The sequence below is a fragment of the Thermomyces dupontii genome (genome assembly GCF_041956625.1).
Source record: "Thermomyces dupontii strain NRRL 2155 unplaced genomic scaffold VTN31scaffold_2, whole genome shotgun sequence".
Classification (NCBI taxonomy): domain Eukaryota; kingdom Fungi; phylum Ascomycota; class Eurotiomycetes; order Eurotiales; family Trichocomaceae; genus Thermomyces; species Thermomyces dupontii.
In genome coordinates this window covers 11802-36208 of record NW_027192308.1, presented here as the reverse complement: position 1 = coordinate 36208, position 24407 = coordinate 11802, and the positions used below count along the sequence as shown (strand labels likewise).

At 49.9% G+C, this 24407-nt stretch overlaps 8 protein-coding genes across 8 annotated transcripts; 4 read left to right on the top strand and 4 right to left on the bottom strand.

Moving 5' to 3' along the window:
• Positions 1-36: 36 nt before the first annotated feature.
• Positions 37-3080, bottom strand: VTN31DRAFT_2395 (uncharacterized protein; the record flags this gene model as incomplete). Its single annotated transcript, XM_069402558.1, has 2 exons — positions 37-444; positions 501-3080. 2 exons carry the CDS (start codon positions 3078-3080, stop codon positions 37-39), a joined length of 2988 nt encoding a protein of 995 aa, XP_069261828.1.
• Positions 3081-4391: 1311 nt separating this feature from the next.
• Positions 4392-5432, bottom strand: VTN31DRAFT_2394 (uncharacterized protein; the record flags this gene model as incomplete). Its single annotated transcript, XM_069402557.1, has 2 exons — positions 4392-5035; positions 5105-5432. The coding sequence occupies 2 exons, from the start codon at positions 5430-5432 to the stop codon at positions 4392-4394; spliced, it is 972 nt and encodes a 323-aa protein (XP_069261827.1).
• Positions 5433-5731: 299 nt separating this feature from the next.
• On the top strand, positions 5732-7741 carry VTN31DRAFT_2393 (uncharacterized protein; the record flags this gene model as incomplete). Its single annotated transcript, XM_069402556.1, has 11 exons — positions 5732-5915; positions 5971-6135; positions 6186-6218; positions 6272-6399; positions 6463-6852; positions 6908-6951; positions 7001-7034; positions 7088-7309; positions 7362-7480; positions 7532-7658; positions 7712-7741. The coding sequence occupies 11 exons, from the start codon at positions 5732-5734 to the stop codon at positions 7739-7741; spliced, it is 1476 nt and encodes a 491-aa protein (XP_069261826.1).
• Positions 7742-8499: 758 nt separating this feature from the next.
• On the top strand, positions 8500-10724 carry VTN31DRAFT_2392 (uncharacterized protein; the record flags this gene model as incomplete). Its single annotated transcript, XM_069402555.1, has 4 exons — positions 8500-9005; positions 9065-9182; positions 9259-10527; positions 10581-10724. The coding sequence occupies 4 exons, from the start codon at positions 8500-8502 to the stop codon at positions 10722-10724; spliced, it is 2037 nt and encodes a 678-aa protein (XP_069261825.1).
• A 2167-nt stretch (positions 10725-12891) lies between these two features.
• On the top strand, positions 12892-13552 carry VTN31DRAFT_2391 (uncharacterized protein; the record flags this gene model as incomplete). Its single annotated transcript, XM_069402554.1, has 4 exons — positions 12892-12936; positions 13007-13130; positions 13237-13270; positions 13420-13552. The coding sequence occupies 4 exons, from the start codon at positions 12892-12894 to the stop codon at positions 13550-13552; spliced, it is 336 nt and encodes a 111-aa protein (XP_069261824.1).
• A 3731-nt stretch (positions 13553-17283) lies between these two features.
• VTN31DRAFT_2390 (uncharacterized protein) lies at positions 17284-19161 on the bottom strand (the record flags this gene model as incomplete). Its single annotated transcript, XM_069402553.1, has 4 exons — positions 17284-17317; positions 17367-17485; positions 18076-18466; positions 19052-19161. 4 exons carry the CDS (start codon positions 19159-19161, stop codon positions 17284-17286), a joined length of 654 nt encoding a protein of 217 aa, XP_069261823.1.
• A 190-nt stretch (positions 19162-19351) lies between these two features.
• Positions 19352-19900, bottom strand: VTN31DRAFT_2389 (uncharacterized protein; the record flags this gene model as incomplete). The annotated part of the gene is made up of 1 exon (XM_069402551.1): positions 19352-19900. The coding sequence occupies one exon, from the start codon at positions 19898-19900 to the stop codon at positions 19352-19354; it is 549 nt and encodes a 182-aa protein (XP_069261822.1).
• A 2346-nt stretch (positions 19901-22246) lies between these two features.
• On the top strand, positions 22247-23905 carry VTN31DRAFT_2388 (uncharacterized protein; the record flags this gene model as incomplete). The annotated part of the gene is made up of 1 exon (XM_069402550.1): positions 22247-23905. The coding sequence occupies one exon, from the start codon at positions 22247-22249 to the stop codon at positions 23903-23905; it is 1659 nt and encodes a 552-aa protein (XP_069261821.1).
• Between the last annotated feature and the right edge of the window lie 502 nt (positions 23906-24407).

Below are 24407 nucleotides of genomic sequence, written 5' to 3'. Positions count from 1 at the left end.
TTCCTGGAAGAGAAGACGAAACGAGAACGAAGCAATCTACCATCTCCTCCCATAAATAGGATCCTCATTTTTGGGGGCGGTGTTTCTTGTCTTCTGAGCCGATCTCGGCTGACTGGTTTGTCTCTCCCGCGACGACTCACGATCGCCATCGTCGGAACTGGCGTTCGACCGTAGCAAGTTGGCCTTTTTCGAGAGGCTTGGAGCACCATACTCGTGCTCGAAGCGTGCCTCTGCTTCTCGACCGAACAGCGCCATCATGTCGCGCATGGTCAGCTTGCCCGCAGCTGCCTTGCCCTCGATGGTTGCGTTGGCCAGCTCGCGCTTGCGTTCTTGGAGGTCGAGGATTCGATCTTCGACCGTGTCTTTGATGGTGAGCTTGTATATTTTCACGTCCAGGGTTTGGTTGATACGGTGAACTCGATCGATGGCTTGTTCTTCGACGAACTGTGTTATCCATTAGACGGAAAGTGGTCGGAATTATGACCGTAGAAAGCACTTACAGGATTCCAAAATGGTTCCAAAATAACTACCCGACTGGCAGCGGTTAAGTTGAGACCAAGGGAGCCCGCCCGTAGACTGCACAAGAGAACCCTTGTCCGAGGATTGTTACGAAGCTGATTCAAACTGGCTTCGCGGAGATCATTCCGCATGCTTCCGTCGTAACGAACATAGCGAATGTGAGCACGTTTCAGGAACGGCTCGATCTTGTCCAACATCGTTGTGAAAACGGAAAACACGATGAACTTGTAGTCCGGAGCTTCTCGTCTCAAAATCCGCATGAGATAGCGGATCTTGGTCGACGGGACAAGATCGTTTTCGCCGTCGTCGTAATCATTTTCTTCCGACTCTGCCGTTGCATCGTCGGAACTCGCGAGGCTAATAACATCCTTGGCCTTGCTGCCTTCCTCGTCTGTCTCGGCTTCCACGTTAAGCCATTCGCCTTCATCCTCGTCATCGCTGTCCCGAACCACACGCCTACTTCTCCTCAAACCAGGCCCGGAAGTTGCAGGACCCCGTCGTTTGTCCGTTTTCTTAGATTTCAGGACCGTGGACAGGTCAACACCCAGATCGGCACATTCCTCACAGCGACTTGATCCACTGTTGGACTCAGCAGGAGTCAATTCCGCCTGGCAAATCTCGCACTTCTTGTTAACGACACTCAGTTCGCCGAGCAAATCAGCAATACCGTCAACTTCATCATCCTTTCTTGTTTTGCTCTGCGAGGAAGAATTGTCATTGTTCAAAAGCACGTCCTTGTCCTCCGCAAGGTCACCTTTGATAAGATCTGGGTGATTGCAGGCCTGGCGGAGACGAAGGAGCAGGACTAAGGCACTAGCGTAGTCCAGCTTCGATCCACCCATCATTTGCGCCAGACGGCGATCAGTCCGCTGCTCTAATCGATTGTAGAAGCTCATCTCGGCTGGCGTGAACTCTGCTTGAACCTTGACAACTTCTCGCTTGGTAATCCGGAAGCCACTGGGAGGTTTTGTGCTCTCATTATCGTTGGAGTCATGCTCTCCCGGCTCAAGATTATCGCCAAGGTTGAGGACATCCTTCGTTCGCCGCTTCATGAAGGCCTTCAGATAAATTTGCAAGCGTTTTATGGCGAGGCCTCCGCGCCCATTACTCAATGGTCGCGTGATCTGATCGCGCCAGGACGCCAAGTCGTCATACGGCTTGATGCGCAAAAACCTGATCAAACTCTGCAACTCGTCAAGGTTGTTTTGAAGGGGAGTCCCAGTCAAGCACCATCGGTAATGCGCATTCAGCGCGTACGCTGCTTGTGTGGCCTTTGCATTTCTATTCTTGATCGTATGCGCTTCGTCCAGGATGATTCGATACCAATAGACACTGAACAACCCTCGACGGCTCGGAACTTCATCCACAGCAGCGTGCTCCGAACTCAGAGTGCCGTAGGTGGTGATGACAACATCGTAGTCTCTCAAACTGGAATCGAATTTGGTGCGACCTGGACCGTGATAAACACAAACGCGCAGTTTATGTGACTGTTCAACCTTGGCTTCGATTTCGGATTCCCACTGCTTGATCAATGCTAGAGGCGCAACAATCAGAGTGCCCTTGTCGACTCCTTCAAATGTATCCTTTGACTTTTTCCGCTTGCCGCCATTTTCATCGTCATTATTTACGTCTTGCTTCTCCGTTTGAGGTTTAGGATTGGAGAGAATCAGAGCAATCGACTGTACCGTTTTACCAAGCCCCATGTCGTCTGCGAGAATCCCACCTTTAGGGATGACGCCCCTCGTCTTCCTTTGACCAGTTTCCTTCTCATACATCCAGTTAACACCTTCAATTTGATGCGGGAGAAGCTTTACTTTCAAGCCTTCTCGCGTGCCATCGTCAATTTCTTCCTCCTCTTTCTCCGAGATCGCCGTGTCATGTGCTCCCACGGACACTTTGCTAAGCTTCGCAACCAGGTTGTTGATATCGGCCTCCAGCTTCTTTCTCCTGGCCCTTGTTCGTGGTTTGTCGTCTTCGTCCTCAAACGCTCCTTCCAGCAATGCCTTGATGTTCTCTTGTGCCTTGGCCGAATCCATGTAAGAATATGCATCAATGCTTCCAAACTCCTCTTTGCGACCTAGTGCTGTAGCCAGTGACGCATCATCACTGGTCAAGTCAATGAAATTTTGCAGATTTTTGGTAGAACTTGTGACTTTCTGGGCCGACGATGAAGTTATAGATAACGGAGCCGAGCTCTGCGCTGCAGAATAGATCGGCAGTGACGGGCGTTTTGTGTCAAACACGTTGTGTCCTATTGATGTTTGGTGATTATATGCGGCTGGTTGTTGCGGCTGAAAAGGATTGAATGGAGCTGTATTCGTGGACTTTTGTCCGGGTAGTGCTGCGCCATGGTGAACACCAGTTTGCGATGGCAGACGTACAGGAGCCCGATGGTGTTCCGCTCGTTCTTGGTTCTTTTTGGGGATAATAAATGGATTCGAGGATTTATGGTGACCGGTTTTCTGTGGAGCTGTCTTGTCTGAATCCGAATTCAGACTGGCATCTTGAAGCCGTTCGTTCGACTTTCCTGCTTGGAAAGAAAGATTGACTCCGTTGTCCATTATGCGAATGAATCACTGCCGGAAGTTGTCGGCAATACCACTCGTGCTCGTTCTGGTCTTCGAAAAGGCGACTTGGACAGGTGGTAACAGTGAAGTTAAAACGTGGATGAAATGCCGTCAGAACATCGGGTATGTGTAGACTCCTGTGTTAGTTGTCCCTATCCATCAGCCTGCAATTGTGCTGTCCCAGGCCAGCTTTGAAGCAAACAGTGGTTGTGTTGACGGGTGACACGCTTGGACGCTTCAGCGTCCGGGCAACCAGATTGACACGTGATCCAAAGAGTGGATTAGTCAACTCTCAAGAGGGCACGGAACGGAACATCGACGTGCCGAGCCTGGAACGGAACATCCCTCGTCAACAACTTCGTACCTACCTAGATACTTACCGTTATCACGTCTGGCGACTCGGTGAGAGCATCCATCGATGCTTGCTGGGTTTATTACCCCGAGTATCTACCCATTCGCATCATCGAAGAATCATGAAAAGGCCGGTCTACTTCGGATCTTGATTTCTCGTATTAAGCAGTGAGAACGGCTCAGATGAGACTGAACATGGCCTGGTCTCTGTAAAAATGAACCAAGCGCTCTTGAATGACGTTCGAAACTCGATTGGTGTCAGTACGGCATGCAAAGTCAATGCTCTGGTTCTATGCAATCAGTATCACAGAGTCACAGTATTATAAGGACGTAGCAACATCCCTCATCGATAGTAGGTTTATATTCGCCTCTCACTAGACGTATTCTACCTAGGTACCTCTATATAAAAACGCTTGAGTTGCTAGTAGTTCAGAGCCCTCATTGGAAAGGGAACATACAGGTACTGGGTTATTGTCGGAACTTGAGAGTAAGACTCAAGATAGACGGAATTTACTCAACCAGTCGTCAAAGACATGCCTCATATACGGATCGTTGCCTTCAATCCTTTCGTATTTTGACATGTATCACCACCTGATTGCAGGACCTCCAAGAAGCACTGCTGGGAGGACTTCAACGGGGCTCGGGTCACGTCACCAGATCGTAAGTAAAACGCTGAAAACATTGTTAGCGTGTATACGAACCTCGCAGGCAAGAGCCAGGAATGGACGTCAGGAGTAGGTATGCCAACTACAAGAAGCACAGATGGAGGTACTAGATAGTAGATAGGCCACTCTACGACAATGATCATAATATTCGGAAGCTCGCTCCAACCGTATGGACGGTATATTCCTGCATCCATATCGAACAGATATAAATGCAGATAGTCACTAAGCGGTGCTCATCGGGCAGTCTTGTTGATTGTTACGGCATCAAGTCAGCCTCCTAGCAGATTGATCACTGCTGGCCAGTTTCATAACTCTCGCCAATCACACTTTTCAGGATTTCCGGAACAATCACTCCGGCATCTCCTTGGAAAAACCAGTCTCCAGGCTGTAAGCCATGTTCGCCGCCTGGCACATCATTGCGATCCATATTGACCACCGCTACACGGGCGCCTTTAGCTCTCGCCTTCTCTACATAGCCTGCCGCAGGCCAGACTTGTGCGCTCGTCCCAATAACAAGCATGAGGTCAATGCGAGGTGAAGCATCAAACCATTCTTCGACTGCTCGCATTGTGCGTGACGGTAGTGCTTCGCCGAACCAGACAACGCCAGGACGAAGTAGCCCTCCACATTGAGGACATTTGGGCAGCTCCTCGACTGGAATGCTGGGCAGGGGAACGTTCGGGTCAGATATATCAAGTTCCTTTGCTTTCATTGCTCCATAGAGCGATGCGGTAGCTTCTGCACCTGTCTTGTCGGCTTCTGAGGGGAGGGGCTGAGGACCTTCTGTTGGAATCGCTAATGCGGGGACTATTGGATCGGTGAAGTCGTCCTTCCGGCTGTAGCTACAATAGAATGAGGTGCACTTGACGTCGAAGAGGGACCCATGGAGGAGGTGGAGCTTTTCTGAAGGGTGCCCAGCACGCGGTGACAGTCCTTTAACAACCGTGAACCTATGAGCGCTCTGGCCATTCCAATTACTACTGTGTACTAGAGAACACTTACCATCGACGTTTTGGGATAATGTGATGAAATTCTTGTTCTTCCTTGCCAACTCAGCTAGCGCATAATGGGCACGGTTCGGCTTCGCGTTCAAAGCCATGTGTCTTCGATAGCTGTAGAACTGCCAGACCAAGTCCGGGGATTTCTCGAAGGCGCGCGGCGTTGCCAGCTGCGTCGCTTCACGGGCTCGCCACATGCCTCCTGCGCCACGAAAGGTGGGCAGGCCGGACGAAGCCGAGAGACCAGCTCCCAGCAGTGCGACGATGCGGTCGCATTTTCGAAGGAATTCGGAGAAGGTTTGAAGGTCGGCGGAGGCAATGAGCGAGGTCATGGACTCGGATGCTGAATCGGCCATCAAGAAGCTTCTACTAAAATTGCTTGTCAGTATCTGTTTGAGCAGTAGTATTGCCCATTCATTTCCTTCGAGTGATCGGGAGATGAAGTGCTTGCTTCTCAGTTAACCTCTCCGCGTTGTAGTTGTCCACTTGTCCCTCATCCGCTGACAGTTTCCAGCTTCTGATTGGCTGGCCCCTCACAAGCATCGGACTGCGGAGAAACATCTTCGCCGGTCTCCGTCACAAGCCACATTGGTCTCAGCGAGCCAACTCAGAGTCAATTGCAGAGGCCAGAATGTGGAAGCGTTCGTTGTCGTTGCGTTCGCGGTGGCACAGCGGTGTTCTTCTTCGATGGCGACCATTATGGCCCGGAATCACTCAACCACGCCGACCGTTCGCATCAGTAGTATCTGCCGCGGAATTGCAATTTGGACAGCCGGTGCATGAAACACATCCACATATACTTCGCCCCGGGGAACGTATGCGCAAATCAATCATATGTCCAGGGTGGATGTGGCGCTGACTTGGAATCAGTGACACCGGGGATAACTGCGCAAGAATACGCCCAACGGCGATCCAGACTCGCGAACCGACTACCAAAGAACGCCATTGCCGTACTGGCCGCAGCGGAGGTCAAATACAAAGCTCCAGGGATTTTCTACGAGTATCATCAGGATCCAGATTTTTTTTACTTGACAGGTAGGGGACCTAAGTCGTGAAGTGCAACGGCTGCTGAGGAGGGAGCATAGGGTTCAATGAACCCAGCGCGTTGGCGGTGATTGGTATGTCATGTTGAACATGCTCATTGAGAAGTGGTTGTGCTAAACGCATGGAGCAAACGATGGGTCTGGCGATAATCATATCTTTCACCTTTACGTCCGCGAAAAGGACCCGAAAGCTGAACTTTGGGAGGGGGCTCGATCCGGCACCCAGGCCGCCATAGATGTGTTCAATGCAGATGAGGTATTACCACGCGTCTCGGAATCAATTGCGCACGTGATGGCATACACTAATTAATGGGATCAGTCTGGCAATATTGAGCGCATTAGCGAGCTTCTCCCTCCCCTCCTTTCTGGTGCATCGGAAATCTACACCGACATCAGAACCTTTGACAGTTCGAGATCTCTCTTGTCAAGGTTTCTCTATGGGAATTTCGGCGAATCGGAGATCCAGAAGATCGTGGACCCTCGCAAGGTTAAGCCACTGCGTCCCGTTCTGAACGAACTGCGTGTAGTCAAAAGTGATAGTGAAGTGGTGAATATGCGACTGGCTGGTCAGGCGTCGGGACGCGCCTTCACTGAATCTATGCGCCAACATTTCAGTAAGGAGAAGGATCTATCCGCATTCTTACAATACCAATTCAAAGTTCAGGGATGTGATTGTAGTGCATTTGTTCCCGTGGTTGCGGGAGGTCGAGTATGTGTGCAGTTGGATCCGTTCGATTCAGTTGACGTTGTACTGACTTGCCCAGAATGCATTGAGTATCCATTACACCCGAAATGACGATGTCTTAAGGTAAAAGCTTTGAAACCCGCCCTCGAGTACAGTTGTTGACACCGATTAGAGATGGAGAGCTTGTCCTGGTGGACGCCGGTGGTGTAAGTTGTTCTTGCGTCGTCTTCAAAAACAACGTTTACTGATTCTCACTCAGGAATATGGTGGATACATCACGGATATCACTAGGACCTGGCCAGTCAATGGCAAATTCACTGGTCCGCAACGCGACCTATACACCGCCGTGTTGAATGTCCATCGCACCTGCGTTTCGCTCTGCCGAGCAAGCTCGGGACTGTCTCTTGATCGGCTCCATCGAATCGCCGAAGAGGGCCTCCGTGACCAGCTTCAGCAGCTCGGATTCGATGTCTCGGGGGATGTAAGTTTCCCGTGGTTCATCATCGCACTGCAATAAGCTGACCCCTTTACAGGCTATGCGAGTTCTATTTCCCCATCACCTAGGCCACTATATCGGCTTGGATGTTCACGACTCGGCCGGCTACCCTCGACATGTCAACCTCCTAGCGGGCCATTGCGTCACAATTGAGCCGTACGTTTGCAGCGTCGTGTCCATTGCTGCGTGTACTGATCATCATGGTAGAGGCGTCTATGTTCCCGACGACGATCGCTGGCCAGAACCTTTCCGTGGCATTGGCATCCGTGTCGAAGACAGTGTCTGTGTGGGAGATGATCATCCTATCGTTCTGTCACCAGAAGCTGTCAAAGAGGTATGCTCGATCGATCGCCGTCTGAGGAGACATTTGGCTAACTAATCTCTCAGATCGATGATATCGAAGCCTTGCGATTGTGAACCCTTCGGCTCTCCAAAACCCTTATTGACTTGTATTATACTCATGAAGTTATTTGGGAGCAGGCACCAAACAGCTTGTCCTGTGCTAATAGAGATGGTGTAAACTAGTTGTATGATTAACTTGACTTCTCTTGTCATCAGAGTACCTGCATATTCCCGTACGAAGCGGTTGATGATCTGAACAAACCCCCGTCCCTGATTAACGCATATCAGCAGGGATAATGAAGAACTCTCGTAAGGACTGAAAGTCGAGGAAAAAGATACCCGTTTGCGGCCTGAATTTTAAGGCAGGAAACTACGAGTACTCCGTACTCGTTCATAGTGGGTTAACTTACTCCGTACCTACCTACCTACCTAGGTAGGTAGGCACCTTACCGTAACTGGAATTTGCGTAATCTTAGATTTGTCACGCTGTCGTTGGCTGGAAAAACCGCGCGCATTTGGGATCCACTCTCTAAACAATCACCGTGAGGTAAACACTCCCGCCCGCAGCTCTTGGACAGGCATTGTTCTTCGGGCTCCTGCCTTCGTTTCTCTCTTCTCTTGCAGTCAATTCTTTCCCTTGTTTACAGTTAGCTTCCATATACCTCGACATCGCGTTTGAGTTTTCCTCCATGGGTCTGTAAGCTCTGCAATAAGCTTCTCCGCGTGGCGTGCCACGTCGCGTGCTCGACCTTTGCGGCGTGTCCTCCTCCCTTTCTGGCTTGTGCTAAGCCTTCTGAATCCCCGTGTCCACAATTCGCCGTAATCGCTATCCTATGGCATCTGTGTCTGTTCCTCCCTCGCCTCGAACGTCTCTCGCTATGTCGACCCGACGCCCCCTCGCGACAGTCCCAAACGGCACCAACTCGCCTCACCGAGTTAGCAGCTCTACCGCTATCAAACGACCACGTGCTGGACCTCAATACGATCCTGTTTGCGAACCTCCGCCATCCAAAAAGCAATTGCTCGAACAGGAACGGTCCAGTGTTGAGCTGCAGTATGACCCTGCGTGTGGCCCGCCGCCGTCCAGAAAGCAGTTTGTAGATAAGCGGATCTCTGAAGTGCAATATGATTCTGCGCATGGGCAGTCATCGTTGAGAAAGCAATTTGTCGAACCGGAGCGGCCCGAGTCTCGTTCGCCGTCGAAAATCCGATATACATATGCGAACGAAGGAAAAACTGTTGACCGGAGCGGTGGTTCCCCGCAGAAAGTGTTAGTTGACAGGAGATCGCATGTGGCTCGAGTCAAGGAACAACAGCAGTCAAGCAGAGAGAAGGAAAAGCAAGTGTTTCTGACCAAACGAGCTCTGACGTACTGCCTGCTGACCAACAAGATCACAGACTTCAACAATGGCGCAGACATTATCGAAAGGCATTTCCCGACTTCACTTTTTATTTTGATTGTGTCCCTGCAGACGTTCGCAGCAAGTGTCTTCGAGACGTTTTGGCACTGGGTGCGGTAAGTCAGACGACAATCCTGTCATGGCCATCACGGAGGCTCAAGTTTGTGGCCCGCGACTAATGTGTGAGTATAGCGTGAGGAACGGTTCTTTTCTCGAACAGTAACCCATGTTGTTACTACGCGTCCCATACCGGCTCCCGTTGTACCTGGCAACAATGAAACAATGCAATCAGTCGACCGTCCAGTTCAAACGGTTAATCCGTCATTGTTGGAAAAGATGGATGTTCGTCGTGATCAGGCCTCCAACAGTACCGATGTGCTGTACCGAGCGCGCCAAATGGGGATGAAAATTTGGAGTCTCGAGAAGCTCACGAGAGTCCTCTGGGTGATCCAGAACGACGATGACGCACCCTATCCTACGGGACAAGCAAATGACACGTCTGCGAGGGGTCGCGGTGACATGCCACTGTCGCAAGCACTTCGAAATGAACTCGTTCATGGATATGCGGATCGGGAAATGAGCGCAGTGATGAAGGACATGATTCCTTTCAAGGGACCCTACATTTACGTGCATGACATGGAGGAGAAGACCCGTCCCATCATGATCAGGGAGTATCCCAAAGTGGCCAAAAGACAAGATGGGGCATGGCCTCAGTTTAGGAGTGCACCTTTGGGTAGATGCCCGTTCATCGACGAGCCCCCGTCCAGAAAGGAGCTCGCTGCAAAGAAGGAGAAGAAAGAGGCCACTGCGAAAAAGGCAGTTCAAACTACGAAGAAGAGTCATGAGACCAGAGATCTATCACCTGTCGAGTTAGCAGAGAACGGAGCTGCTCCAGCTTCAAAGGTCGAGGGCGGAGTGACTGCGTTCATGACTCATGCCGAGCCGAGAAACGCGCCCTCCGCTCGGCCGATTTCGCCACGCAAGAGCTCGGAGAGCTTCATTGCTCCCACCTTAAAGCGTACGGGGCCATTCCGTCCCGGGCAAGAGCCTGCAGCGTCCGGAGTTCAGCCTTCTAACATTACATCCGCGATCCGCTCGCAAATGGTGTCCTCAACTGCGGCCGCTGCAGGAGCGAAAGCTGGTCTCAGTAAAGAAGTGCATGAGTTGAAAAGGAAGGTGCTTGAGAAAAGCACCGGAAACCTTGTCACCACCAACCCTGGACCGGCCTATCGTGCTAGAGATTCCCAGAAGCCTGTCCCAAGTTCGACGAAACTGCGACAGCTCGCGGAAGGGCGGGATCATACGCAGAAAGAAAGTGCCAAGCCGTCAAAGGACAACGGCCCTCCCAAGCTGAACACGGTGGAGACCAAATATGGTGCCCAAAAGGTCGTTCCGGAGAAACGAGACCCTAAGCCAGGATACTGTGAGAACTGCCGTGACAAATTTGATGACTTTGATGAGGTAAGAGAGACCTCTCTTTCTTCTGGCGAACAATGCTGATCACCTTCATGTAGCACATCATGTCCCGAAAGCATCGCAGATTCGCTCAGAACCCGAGCAACTGGTTTGAGTTGGACAGCATCCTCGAAATGCTGGCGCGACCTCTCAAGGAAGATCATGCTGAATACCGGAACATTGATGATGCCTACTGTGACTAAACGCACGGCATCAAATCCTTCAATGCGACCTTTTGCGCAGTATTGGATATGCCATTATCATTGTTATTGGCTGCGCCAAACTTCTATCTGTGTTTTGATTTCATCCTTGTACATTGGCGAGGGCTCTTAGACGTTAATTTTGGCATGTTTCCATTTTCATTGTAGTTCTACATGTTGCATCTGGGTGGTCAGTTCCGTGACCTGACGTCCTACATTGCCATTGATGACAGTGCCTTGATCCTCTGCCTTTCCATTTCTTGTTTGACAGCCAGTCCAGTGCATTGCTATTCATTGCTGCTGGAGTCAGTGGAGAGGTTCTGCATGTGTTACCACGCTCTGTGAGGCGGCATCGCCAATCACCTCGATGGGTGCCAAAAGCATGGGAGGAAGTCTATTCAGCAAGTGTTCCTACAAACCGACAACTGCATATCGGTTGTGGAGATGGCTAACAATATTCTGTTCGAAATGCTTGGTTCTACTGGTTATTTCAGCATTGGGTGAGGGTCTGGAGAAGATACGTTGGGGAATGAGGCTCAGGGGGTCGTATCCATCCATCGAGATCTGTTGTACGGTGTACTCGCTACCTAGTACCTACCTATGTACCAGTAACTATATATTGTTTGAGTGTGAAGTAAGGAGCATTGAATTGGTGGGCCTGTGAGGTATTATGCGTTATTATCAAGCCGGACTTTACCCGTATCCTGTATCCATCATAATGATCAACCACAGAATTAGTCACTGGTGGAAACATTCCGCCATCTCTAAGTACCCAGAGGTATTATTATGTAACGCAACTTGTGGCCTTTAACAGCAGAGGAACTGGTCAGAATCAATAGTTCCCGTATCTACTTTGATCAACCTGGGACTTTTGATGATAGTTATAGCCACTGTTTCTTGCCATGAAAATCCCAACAATTGAGCAAGCTCCTCTAAGAACTCAACAACTGATACGACAACATTGAAACTACTTACCTAGCTTAGTTTCTGCTCGCCTATCATTACAATTGTATTGGATGAAGTTAGTATAATTACCCACCTTTCCAAGACGCTATGTATACGAATAGTTACGCTCGAACATTGCCGTGCTTTAAACTCTCCACAGTTCGAAAATCAAGGTCAGTATGACCCCGACAAATTGATTTAGTAACAGATAGTTAGTATCATGCTTAATCAACGAAAGCTGCATATGCTTACAATCCATAGCAGGACAACCTTGTTCATTAGTGGTGTTTACTTGCATTCCATGACTTTCATTTGTCCAGGATCTTGTGAATCGCTTGGCGACAGGTACGTTGTCACACCGCTTGGATTTTCCAGCTCGACTCTGCAGTGGTAACATAGCAATGGACTCAGAAGCTTCATTACGCCGAAAGTCAGATGTGGTTGGTTTTATGGAGGTAGGTAACCTCAGAAAATTCTGCCACTGCTGACGCCTCAAGCCAGTTGTCTCGCCCCCAGCTTCTCTCGTTTTCTTCATTATCTTGGGATCTCTTTGAAAAACCTGAAACTACAAAATAAATAGGTAAATAAGGACAAAATAGCCACAGGGTCTCTGGTTCAGGACATGCTGCCCAAGCTTTTCTCCCCTGTAAATATCGTAGCTTCTAGAGGTGCAGAATCGCATACCTACAGGTGAGGGGGGTTGTACAGTATTTGTTATTATTACCATTCATTTAGTGAAATGATAGTATTCTTGACCTTTCCGATATGATTTTGTCTAGTGAGTTTTGAGTGTACTACTATCGTCCTTTCTACCCTTTCGAATCTTTTATCCTCGTTTCAGATATGAACCCTTGTATCTTGAGGTTTCAAACCCCTCATTGTTTTCAGCGTGTTGCGCCAGCTTTGCATGCAGCTGTCCAATAATGTTTATGTACTATATCCAACGTAACTAAACTCGATTCCTTGTTTTCAGGACTGCCTTTCCTGTTGGATGTACTCGCACTGATGCTCCTCCCATCCTAGGGCATAACATATCACGTGACTTAATAAGCTAAGCCAAGGCCAAGCCCCACTTGAGCTCATCGAGTTGCCTTCATCGCCGTCAACTGCATCTCTCCTTTGTTAAGCTGGAAGAGGCCTCGATTAGTTCCCTGAGACTTTGTTATCTGAATTCTTCCATATCCAGAAATGCTTTTTCACCCTGTATAGTTTCATCTGCCTATAGATGTCGAACAATAATCCGACAGAAGAGGCGCAGGCCCTGGAAGAGGTACGGCGCTTTTCCCTAGCCTACTGCAGTCAGTGCAGGAGTTTGAGCGCGTCTGATAGCTGATCGCCAGCGCTTGAAATCCGCGCTTTGGCTGGCAATTGGCAAAATAGTCGACGAGGAAACACTAGAACTCGGAGTCAACGCAACACCTCAGTTTATTGGAGCCCTCACAGAGATGGTGTGGGCACAAATTGGTACGTCGAGCATAGCACGTAAAGTACATTGACATGGACCGTTGTGACGTTTATGAATGAGGAATGAGCAATCCTAATCCGAAGTTTTGTGACTAACTGCGAGCAGAAACTGTCAGTCAAGACCTTGAATCATTTGCGAGGTATGTTCGTAATTTTTTTTTTTGTTCTTGCTCTCCATCATTCATTCTCGCCCATGGATCTTTGATTTGCATAGATTACTCGATTTCGCGAGCTTCAGTTTAATTCTCAATGCTTTGAACGAAGTCACTAATGCGGTTTACGGAAACAGACATGCAGGTCGCTCCACGATCAATGTTTCCGATGTGATGTTGCTTGCTCGCCGAAATGAAGGTTTGCAATCGATTCTACAGGCATATGTAGATCGCCAAAAAGAAATTTCCGCGCGGGCTGAACGACGATGAGGATTAGGCAGATTTGTGCTGTGCTCGTAACGGAATATCAGTGTTCATGACCAACTTCAAGTCTCGGGTATCGATCATCAAGCTTTGGATTCGCAAACGTAGGCTCACTATCATCAGAAGTTTCTCGTTCTTAGGTCTTCCGCACATGATAGGAGTCTATTGAGAGAACCTCTATTGATTTGGTTACATGTATCAGTAAAGTTCTCATCTTTGTTGAGTGGGCTTGTTTTGGTTCTGCAAGGGAAATCGGCTACAGAGGGTATCAGTTCCTATTCTTCAAGTAAACCGACCCAGTCCTTTCTCTGTGGGAGATTGGCTGTCATATATACACGTCCTTTAGTCGGGAAATTTGGCAAGCTGATTAACAAATTGACATGCCATTCGGAGCATTGTTGATGCACTAAAATTCATGAGTTTCAGGGTGACCCGAGAGGCTTAGTCGCAAGTCAAGGATGGTCACCAGTCAAGTTCACAATGATCATGCTATTCTGAATTGGTCGGGTCGCTCTTCTTCATAATGCGCCAACCATAATGGTCGGTATGGGCCAGGTTCTGGGGTTTTGGTTGAGACTGAGTCTGACCTGAGCAGATTCCATGATGGCTTCGTCGAGCCCCATCTCGACAAATATCTCAGGCACCGTTGCACTTGAGGGCGGTGCAGCTCGAGTAAGATCAGTCATCTCTTCGTTGTGTCTTACCTTTCCACCAAAGTCAGCCATGCAAAACTTATATCCTGAAGGAATTGTTGTCAAACTGGACGTTAATGTGGAAACGAGCGGGAATAGCTCACAACGGGGCACCGCAATGTGCTTCTCGCGCAACTTGGAGGCGGGGCCAGCACTACTGAATGATACCATTGCGCCCTTGCCGTTCTCTGTAGGCCGAGCAGTTGCTTCTCCGGCATTGTTGGGCCAATGCGACAGTGCCATCTCAAGGTTTGAGTTATCAGCATGCGCACCGAATACGTCGTTCGCAGCGCAGGCATCGACTTCAAATGCTCCTTGGATTTCCAGTCAGGATTACTAGAACACTGCTCTGATCTCCCGGAAACCGATCTTGGTAATCCTTTGGCTGCTCTAAGTGCTCAACTCGTAAACTGTCAACTCTCTGTGAATCTGAAACCCTTCCTAGCAGCGTGGTGTCGTCCCAACCTCCCTTCGTATCCGGCTCAGGAAATAGAACACCGGTGATTACACACAGCAGGGTTCAACACGGCAATCGGACAGTATACGTTCTTTGGCTGGACACCAGTGACAGTGTTTCCCGATCCAAACCGCCTCAGCCACTCATATGGTCCATCAAAGCTAGCTCATTCAATTCCATTATACTTGCCGCAACCGGCAGGATCAGAATCATTTTCCGACGAGACGGCCGCCGATCAGGCCAGTTTCGCAGCAATTTCACAATGGCTCTCAGTGGGTTCAGTGAAGTTCACGCCTACGAAAACCGCAACGACTAGACCGCCTCAGCAGACACAATCACCAACTATATTGACAACTGAAACACACATGTCGATGATAGATCCGACAACAATAATAAGTACAACACGGTCTGTGGCGCAGTCGACGAGTTCCAATATAAAAACAGTATCATACTGGGTGGGGAGACGGACATTCCTTCTCGTGATACCATATCGGAACGATTCTGGTCCTGAGTCCGCATCACACACGCAAGATTGGTTGGTAGCGGCATTCGACCCTGACGAAAAGAGCCGTTGTGTGGAGAATTCTATCGACCCGGACCATCTTCTTGATCAAGGTTTCGACATAACTAAGGAAGTGCTGTTGATGTTCACCACAATCAAGAATATGGGCAACTTGGAACTACATCCATGTGGTCAGGACAAGTTCGACTTCACTGTTACAAAAAGTGGAAAGGTTATCCATCATACGTCCAATTCTAGTACACCTCCCGCATTTATCCGAGGAATCAACAGAGCTGATTGTATGCCAGGGTGGTCGCATCCTACCGGACACAGAGGCCCTTGCACTAACCTTAACCCTTCTCGAACTTCGACTTGTTTGTCTTCAGGCTGGACATATACAGTCCGGCCATCGCTTCACTGTTCAGACGACAAGGGTTGAAAGTTTCGTAAAGTGCTACATGACTAGACATTACTGAGGGGTTATCTTTGCTGTTCCTTGCTTGACAGCACATCAATGCCTCATAGTACATAGTACGGAGTAATAATATATCCATTAGGTACTATTTTCCAGGTGTGTCGATGTACAGAATACTATTTCGGGCAAAAGTCTGTTGTTCGTAATTCGTTCAAGGACAGTGTACCAGATTTGTACGAGTAAACCGTCCGGCAATCCAGGTGAAAGAGTCAATGCTTTTGCGCCAAGAGAAGGGATGTTAGCATTCGACTACTAATGTGATTACTCCTGTTCGCATTGGTTGGCAGTTTTTTTCATCACATACTGTACCTACTCTACCTAGGGCATACCTATCAATAATGGCTACATCTACAGTCAACCCCCGATAACTCGATGAAAGTCCTCCCTCAAGATCCTATCGCTATGAGGAGGGTAACGGGACTAGCGCAGGAGGGCCTGAGGCACTGAGGCAAGAGAGGTATCGATTTGCGAGGGTCTTACGTAATTGTGTCTTTCCTAGTTTGGGAGGTACTGTTACTGGGACCTCAGTGGTCCTGTACTTCGCTCCCAACCGACCAGGGGTGTTGGTCATGGATTGTCAGTCGGTATCATTAGAAAGGAATCACTACATTATGAATTCCATTGCGCTGTTTGTTGACATGTGACACACTGAGTCTCCCCTAACCACCTAATGTACATCATGCCGGGTTAACCATCAATTATGAGTGGGTGTTGGGAATACACAGAGCCAGACGCCGACAGATAGGTATATATTATCTCCTAGGTACCTCTAGGTACATATGTAGTTGCATCTGGGTTTGGGGGACCACGCTTGTAAACGGTGTACTCACCATGATGTACAATATTCTAGGCAGTTATCCATGATCTGACTATCAATTTCTAGTCAACAGTTACAACGGATGCTGGATACATGAGTACAGAACTATTGGAACAGCATATCAGGTGCAGACACCCCCATCCCTGTGCCATTCCTTCTTCCAGAAATCATCCAAAGTGGTTTATCGCTGGCTGTCAATTTGCAACTTCTTGAGACGTTGCTCGTTTTCAAGGCTCGCACCTCGTCCATTGAAAGACCCTTTTCCAAATGTTGAGCGCACTCGAGAACTGTCTGACGCCTTGAATAGCGTGTGAGATCGTCGGAATCAAGGGCAAAGCTTCCAGGCGTGATAGGGGGCTTGGCCCCAACTAACCCGGTAATCGATATTCTGGGCTTCGGCTAGGTATCGATTTACGGAATATCGGGATAACGAGGGATTTGTATGGGCGAAAAGTCATCCCGCCACTTCCTATCGGCTAAACGAGGATATCGCGATAGCGAGGGAAAAATTAACGGGTTGACTGTACTACCTACTAGTAGTAAGTACCGATGGCTGGTTACTTACGAGGGCCAAGAGGAAATTTGGCACCTTACCTACTGTTTTAGGCTAGGCCAACTCAGTACTCATGGCCCGAGGATCATGTGACCCACAACCTTCACTCCAATCCTGCTTTCTGAGAAATTCCTACTCCGTCAACTTTCAATCTCCCAGGCGTCTTCATCTCGTAGATCCAGCCCTGAAATTTCCCTACTACTACGAAGCAACTAGTGCAGTTCGTTGTATCAGTACCTACCTAGTAGTCTTTACGGCTTCGCAAAGGTGAAGATCTAAGACATGCTGATCAGTACTCAAGACTGCAAGAGTATTGGCACTCACCTGCACACTTTGGCTTGTGCACGCTCTCCAACGGACAGGCGGTACTGTCTATGAACTCCGTACAAGGATGCTATCCCAAACAGAGCCCAGTTATCCCATTGCTGATCCGGGACAATGCCCTGTTAGAGCCAGCATCTCCCAGGCCACCGTACCATAGCAGGGCTAGGGTTCAGAGGTCACGTCGCCCACAGTGTACATAGTTTTCGTCCTCCATAGGACCCTTGTCTCTTCTCCATCCTTAGTGTCCCGAATAAGACCTGCGCTAGATTGACGGCCGATTTTCGTAGCTGTGCCTAGTATTGAGGTCATAACATGCCCCGTAGATGGTCGGCTGCCAAGATGTGGGCACAGGGGAGCATATAACGACGCCAAAAGATGCACTTGCAAGGACTGACGTCGTCGACCGATACCAGGTCCAGCTGGATGTCATCATCTATTCGGTCCAGCTACAAAGCGATCAAATTCTGGGCTGGGTAAGATAATTTCACCAGCTGTGGTAAGAGTGCGACATCTGCGACTTCCCTTGTCCGGATTTTCAGGGCACATTTCTCAGCTGCTGTGTCACGAGCTAAGGCAACGAACACGTATGAGATCCTTCTTGAACTCGTTCACGAAGCCAAAGCTGATGGATATCAACATGGGGCAAACGAGTAAAGATCATAGGTGCCTCGTTGGCCACCGAATTTGTGACCATTTTGTTGTCGCATACCAGGTCAAGGTCTTCACCAAAGTCAAATCCAAATTGAGCAAAGATGCGTCTCCACGCGAAAATTTCTTTGCCGGCATGACAGGCAGCAAGCAATTCGGCCTCTGTAGTGGAGGTGGTGACCGTGAACTGGCAGGTAGCCTTCCAGTCAATTGGTCCGCCAAAAAGTTTGAACAGGTATCCCTCAAAACTGCGACGAGTGTCCAAATCATCAGCATAGGCGGCATCGCTAGAACCCTCCCAAACCTTGACAGAACAGCCGAAATATTTGGCATAGGGACAAAAGTAATGGAGAATAGCCGTTGTGCCATCAAACTCTAGACCCGACTCATGTACGATATCAAAGTGCAAATGTTCGAAAGGGTAGGACGGAGGACGTCGTGGAGGTCTCCGGCTAGGTTCTCGGAGCGGATTCGCAAGTTCGTACGCTTCGTTGAGTTAAGAGGGCACGGCCTTCGCTGAAGCCTCATCAAGATCAGATTGTGACTCCTTGGGTGGCTTCCTGCAAGTGGGTAATGGCTTCCACACTTGGCAAACCCATTCGAGTCCTCCAGAGATCAAAGGATGCAGATGAATGAAGAGGCAAGGCGGATTTGCTTGCTGCAAATGCGGTTCGATCCTTGCCATGGTACTCCAGGACAAAGGTCGTATCCGTAACTGCCGCGGTGGCAGCCTCACACCGTCCGGGTAAAAAAGTTTCAGTCCTTGAGCGGAAACATGAAAGGAAAACCCGGCATTGACCGCTCGATGTAGGGATACCAGACTGGTCTGAAAGTTGGGGACATAGGCGACATTCCGAAGAGTAATGGTGTCGCCATTATCGCACCGAACATAGGCGTCGCCAAATGCTTCAATGGGAGTCCATGTGTCACCATGACAGACACGTTCCCAAGGAGCAGCTTTGCAGACGCTACGGAGTCAGTCTTTGAGGGTCTCGTTGAATATGTGCACATTTGCACCAGAGTCGGCTATGACACACCAGAAGAGAGGATCCGCTTCCTTGGTTGTCGTGGAGGAAACAGTGGAAGTCATCGCGAACCGACTAGAGCCAACCTCCGGAGACTGAAGGGGCTGAGAATGAGGATCCATTGACCGGGTAGACTGTGAAGAATTCCGTATGTTGTCTTGGGCTCCGTGCTTTTGCAAGAACATTCTCGACAAATGCCCTGGTATCCGGATTGCTCATGGCGTAATCGACCTTGCGACTGATCGCAGGGTCTTCCTTCCACCCAGGTTCCCTATTGGCAGGAACCAAGTACGGACGTTTAGCGAAGCGGTGTTAGTCGCCACAAAGGCAAACTCTTCTCTTCGATTGGCGTCTTTCCTGTTTCTTTTCAGGACGTCTGGAGGACTTTTTCGCAGGACCTTCGTTGCTTTTCTTGGGTGGATCGGTGGTCGGCCCTTTACCACCAAGCGTGGCCTTAAAGGCAGAGTTGGATTCCATGGTTCCGAGGTAGCGATAATGTAGGCGGAAGTCTTCAACCAACTCCTTCCATGAGATCTTGCCACGGAGAGCATCTGTTGACCTCGCGGACGTGAAGTTCGGGTCCACTTGCATATTTGCCTTGAGAAAATCAGGAACGAAGGTGAGTGCCTCGCTCAATCCTGCAGCCTCCAGTTCAGGCTTGATGAGCCTCCAACGATCAATCCAAGCAATCAGATTTCGGCCTTGAGGCGGGTGCTGCAATCGAGCATATTCGGTAGCGACTTGACGCTTGTGATCCAATGAAGTTGGGGCTAACTCTGACTTGAGTGCCCGCAGGAGAGTATGGATCATTCTGGCATTACTCGAACCGTCGTCATCGGTGAGAGACAGGAACCGAGTCATATAGTCTCAATCGGAATGGTTGAAGAGGTGAACTCGTGCAGTGACTTCATTGCTCTGTCTTTTTTCACTCCAGGCATCGATTTCAAGAGTATGTTGTTGGACGAGCAATGTGAACAGCTCGCGGTCATCCGCGTTGAGATCTGTCACCCTACTGGCAGTGGGATTTACATCTTGTGGTTTCGGGGCAGGAGGTTGTTCAAACAGCAGAGGATCGTCGACATCGAGATCAATGTACTTCCATAGCTGACGAATGTTGGCAGTCTGTTTCACCATTGCCAACCAGGAGTCCCATTGACGGTGAGACATAATGATCTTCTTGGAGGCATCCATTGCGATTGATCAATGCGTTTCCGTGAATGATCGAGGGAAAAACAGGTTGCAGTGTTGCCATCAGTCCGAGACAGGTCCACAGCACCAAAATGAAATCAACGTGCCTCGTTGCGTCGTCAAGCAACTCGCAGGTCCACAGCACAAAGGTCGAATCAAGGTAAGTACTTCGCTGCAAGTTCAGGTTTTTCAGGAGCGGCAACACAAGGTCAATGTGTCGAAATCCCCAAGAAAAAGATTGGTGCCCTCAGAGGAAAGGAGAAGAGCTCATAACTATCGCACTAGACGTGCACTGAATAAAGAACTCTGTACTCCGTATTGAGCACACTGAAACATAACCTATCCAACTCTCTCTCCGATGTCTGAAAACAATGGTGTTGTGAATCCTGACACTCATCTACAACAATTTCAACATCACGTGATTCGTTCAACACAATCACGGAATTTCGTGATATGCGTTGGACTGCAATCAAACGCATAGATCCATGTTGGACTCTGTCGCACCCTCGACATCCCAAGTAGCACCATATTGTACATAGAGAGTACGTTAGAAGCGCCGTCCCATTCGGCACGCCCCATTGCCACCTCTGGTTCTAAGGTCACGTGACTGACCGGGCGTTAAAAATCTCAACAACGACAATAACAACGACGTCGGACTGCAAGCTTCATGATCTGGGATCAGACACATGCCAGGAGTGAGAAATTTTCAGTTTAATTCAAGTTTTGTGTCTTCTCTTGAGTTTTCTTCCTGTACTACGTAGCTAGCTTCCTACATAGAACAAGGGTTGAGTCCTCTGAGTGCGCGTGCTGTCACCTTTTCAGGTTTTCTTGTACCTGCGCAAATCCTTGTTCATTCTAGGCCGGAACGCCCGTTTTCACAGTGTGTGTGGTCTAGGTAGGGGTGTTAAATTGAAATTTCCGCAAATTGAAATAACTATCATGAAATTTCCGAAATTTCCGTGCAACAAGATTTTCTTGCAGGAAATTTCCTGATCACGTGGTTGCATCTTTCCTAATATAGTTACAGGTATATCCATCAATACCTGATCTGGAAGGCTTCTATGGGCTTGGCAATATTTTCTTGCAGAATTTCCGCAACAAGATTTCTTTCCGGAAATTTAACACCCCTAGTACGGAGTGCTCCGTAGTAAGTACGCAGTTCAATACAAAGCCTACCTCCGAGTATGCAGGCGCTCCGTCAAACTTGGCCGCCCGCGACGACTGCCCAACGGCGGGGGATCAACTTTGGGCAGCGACGAAGACTGCTGAAAAAAAAAGAAAAAAAAAAGCGAATTTCATTTGGATATTTTGGTGCGTTGGGGTTCTCATCAAGCCCCGGTCCCAAAAGATAGCATCGGATTTAGCACTCTTGGCCCCTTGAGTCTTGGTTCGCTCATCCGACCTTGCACCCAGCCCTACAAGCAGGACACTCCCAGCAACCCCGAGAAACATTGAGTTATGGCCGAAAACCGTCGTTTGCCCATTGGAAACCAGCGATAACTTGAATATCTGCTAAAACAGCTAGCGGATAAAGACAAGCAGCTGGCCGTTAAAGACGAGCAGCTGAAAGGAGAGGAGGAAAGAAGCCGGCCTACAACGTTGGAGGAGCTGTTGCAACTTGCGCATGAACTGCTGTCTCGACAGTTACGGCCCGGCACGCCTTCTCTATCCACGCAGGGGACGATTCCCGCACCCACCAACAAGTTCTGCCCTGATGAACTACGTTATTGGTCGGAATTCCCAGGACACCAAAAGGACATATTCGACAGGGTATGCCACTTTCTCAGGTCTTGAAAATGGAGAGGCGCTTCGGTTGTTCCACCCTATAACCTATTTAGAAGAGCTGTCGAAAAGAGTTGCCAGCAAGACGATCTGCAGCGAGGGTGATCTTGATCGCTATGAGGGCATGGCGGTGGAAGAGCCAGTCTCCAGTATCATCACCGAGCTATGCAAGATCCCGGCCGCCCGGGAGCATTTTGGACTGACTGACGGCGTGAGTTTTGAGAACAAAACGCCAACATGCTAGAGAGGGAAGAGGACGAAAGCGATCTTCGGTCAGGGACAGGGCGTAATCGCCCGGATAGGTATTGCGTTCACCGAAAAGACGCCAATGCGGACAGCAATCCCTCAAACGGCCTAATCGCAACAGTAGAGCTAAAACCTCCCCACAAACTCAGCGAACGGCATCTTCGAGTCGGGCTCAGGCCGATGAAACTCTGGGATGAAGTCGTCCAGCAAGACAAAATCCCGACCGACAAGGATGAGAAAGCGAAGAGAAATGCGGAGATGTTGACTGGGTCGACACTGGCCCAGGAATACGACGTCATGCTCCAGGAAGGTCTGGAGTTTTCATACATTTCGAATGGCCTCGCCTACGTGTTTCTGCAAGTCAGGAAAGATGAACCCGGGACACTGTACTTTTATCGGAGCGAGCCCAACATGGACATGGTTCAGGGAGACTCCGGGGTTACTGACATCGAGAGAACGGCGATCGCGCGGGTCCTTTGCTTTTGTCTGATGTGTCTACAAACCAAGGTCCGAGACAATGGAGTGCGTGCAGAAATGATGACAGGTCGTCAAAAGTGGGTGGTTAGCTTTGATCGCGAACGTGCGCAGATCCCCAGGGAAGAGCTCGCACAGACGCCTCCAGATTCGGAGTACAGTATTCCCGATGACTCTGGCTCCGAGTTTCTGCCATCGTCGCCCCCGTCAGAGTGTGTCGCGGAGGGTCGTCGCATCCCGACCCGGTCGATGACGAACAGCTGCAGGTCCCCGGAGGAATCTTCTCGGCCACCCCACGCCGACAGTTCCGACTCCGACGATGTCCCGGCAGCACAGGGCCGGAAGCGAGGATTCAGCCAAGTGACGTCGTCTCCGACAAGCGAGCGGGGATCATCGACGCGTTCCGCGGGCTCGTCCACCGGCCAGCAGCGTGGACAGGACCAGCGGCACGCGGCCCACTTTTGCACGCAGCGATGCCTTCTCGGGCTGCGACAAGGCGGTCGGCTGGATGACGCGTGCCCCAATGTCGACCTCCATCGGCAAGGCCTCGACGGGGATCAGCACCCCATCGATGCCGTTCAACTCGTGCAGATGCTGAAGCGGCAGCTCGACCGGGACCCCGATCACGGCTGCACGCCTGTCGGCCGGTGTGGGTCTTACGGAGCGCCCTTCAGGATCACCTGCGCCACGTACGGGTATACGGTCATCGGGAAAGGGACTACGTCGTGTCTCTGGAGGGAGGTCTCTCGGGAGGCGGAGATTTACAGAATCCTCCAGAAGGTGCAGGGTCTGGCAGTCCCGGTGTTCCTTGGGGCCATCGGTCTGGCCCAGATCTATTTTCTACACGGAGCCGGGAGGATCCAGCACATGTTGCTGATGGGCTGGGCGGGCGAGAAGATCCGCTCGGTCGAGGCCGGCTCGACGTTGAGTGGAGAGATTTCGCGCTCGAGGAAGCAGCTTCGTTTGTGCGGGGTGGTGCATGAGGATCTCAGGCTGGACAACATGCTTTGGAACGAGGAGTTGGGCCGCGTTCTGATCATCGACTTTCACCGCTGCCGCATCGATCGCCGGCCCACGCAGGAACGGATTCAATCTCTCAAGAAGCGATCCCGTCTGGCACCTAAGGACTGGCCAAAGCGACCCCGTCAGGATGCCGAATCTGTACATCACGGCTAGCTAGGGATCGCTAAGCTCGATATGTAATACCTACTTTTGTTCTCATAGCACTCTATCTCAACCCTGATGTCTTTGGCCCATTTGGAAGAAACGTTGTTCACAGGTGACAACACGTTTCTTTGTGCCATTCCGCCCCTATCAACGTGACTGGCAATATTTATCAATCTGATAGCAGCGCGCCCTTTGGCGAAGGAATCCGCAGTCCAACTTCGCTCAGGGATGAATGGCCGCCCAAAAAGCCCAACTGCGGCATTCAGGGAGAAGATCCCGCGGTAATCGTCAGCAGATTCGGGTCATGACATTCCTTATGATCATGACTGAATATGAGACTTTTTATCTCGCTGCATTAGTAGTTCTTTTTTTTGTTCGAGACTTTGGTCACGATTGCTAAGAGGTAACCGCCGTCACTTCTACAAATGCAGGTACTTTGTGATGGCACGAATGGCCGGAGGAGTTGTGTTTTGCCAGATTCCAGAGTGCATTGCCATGCAGCTGCTGACCT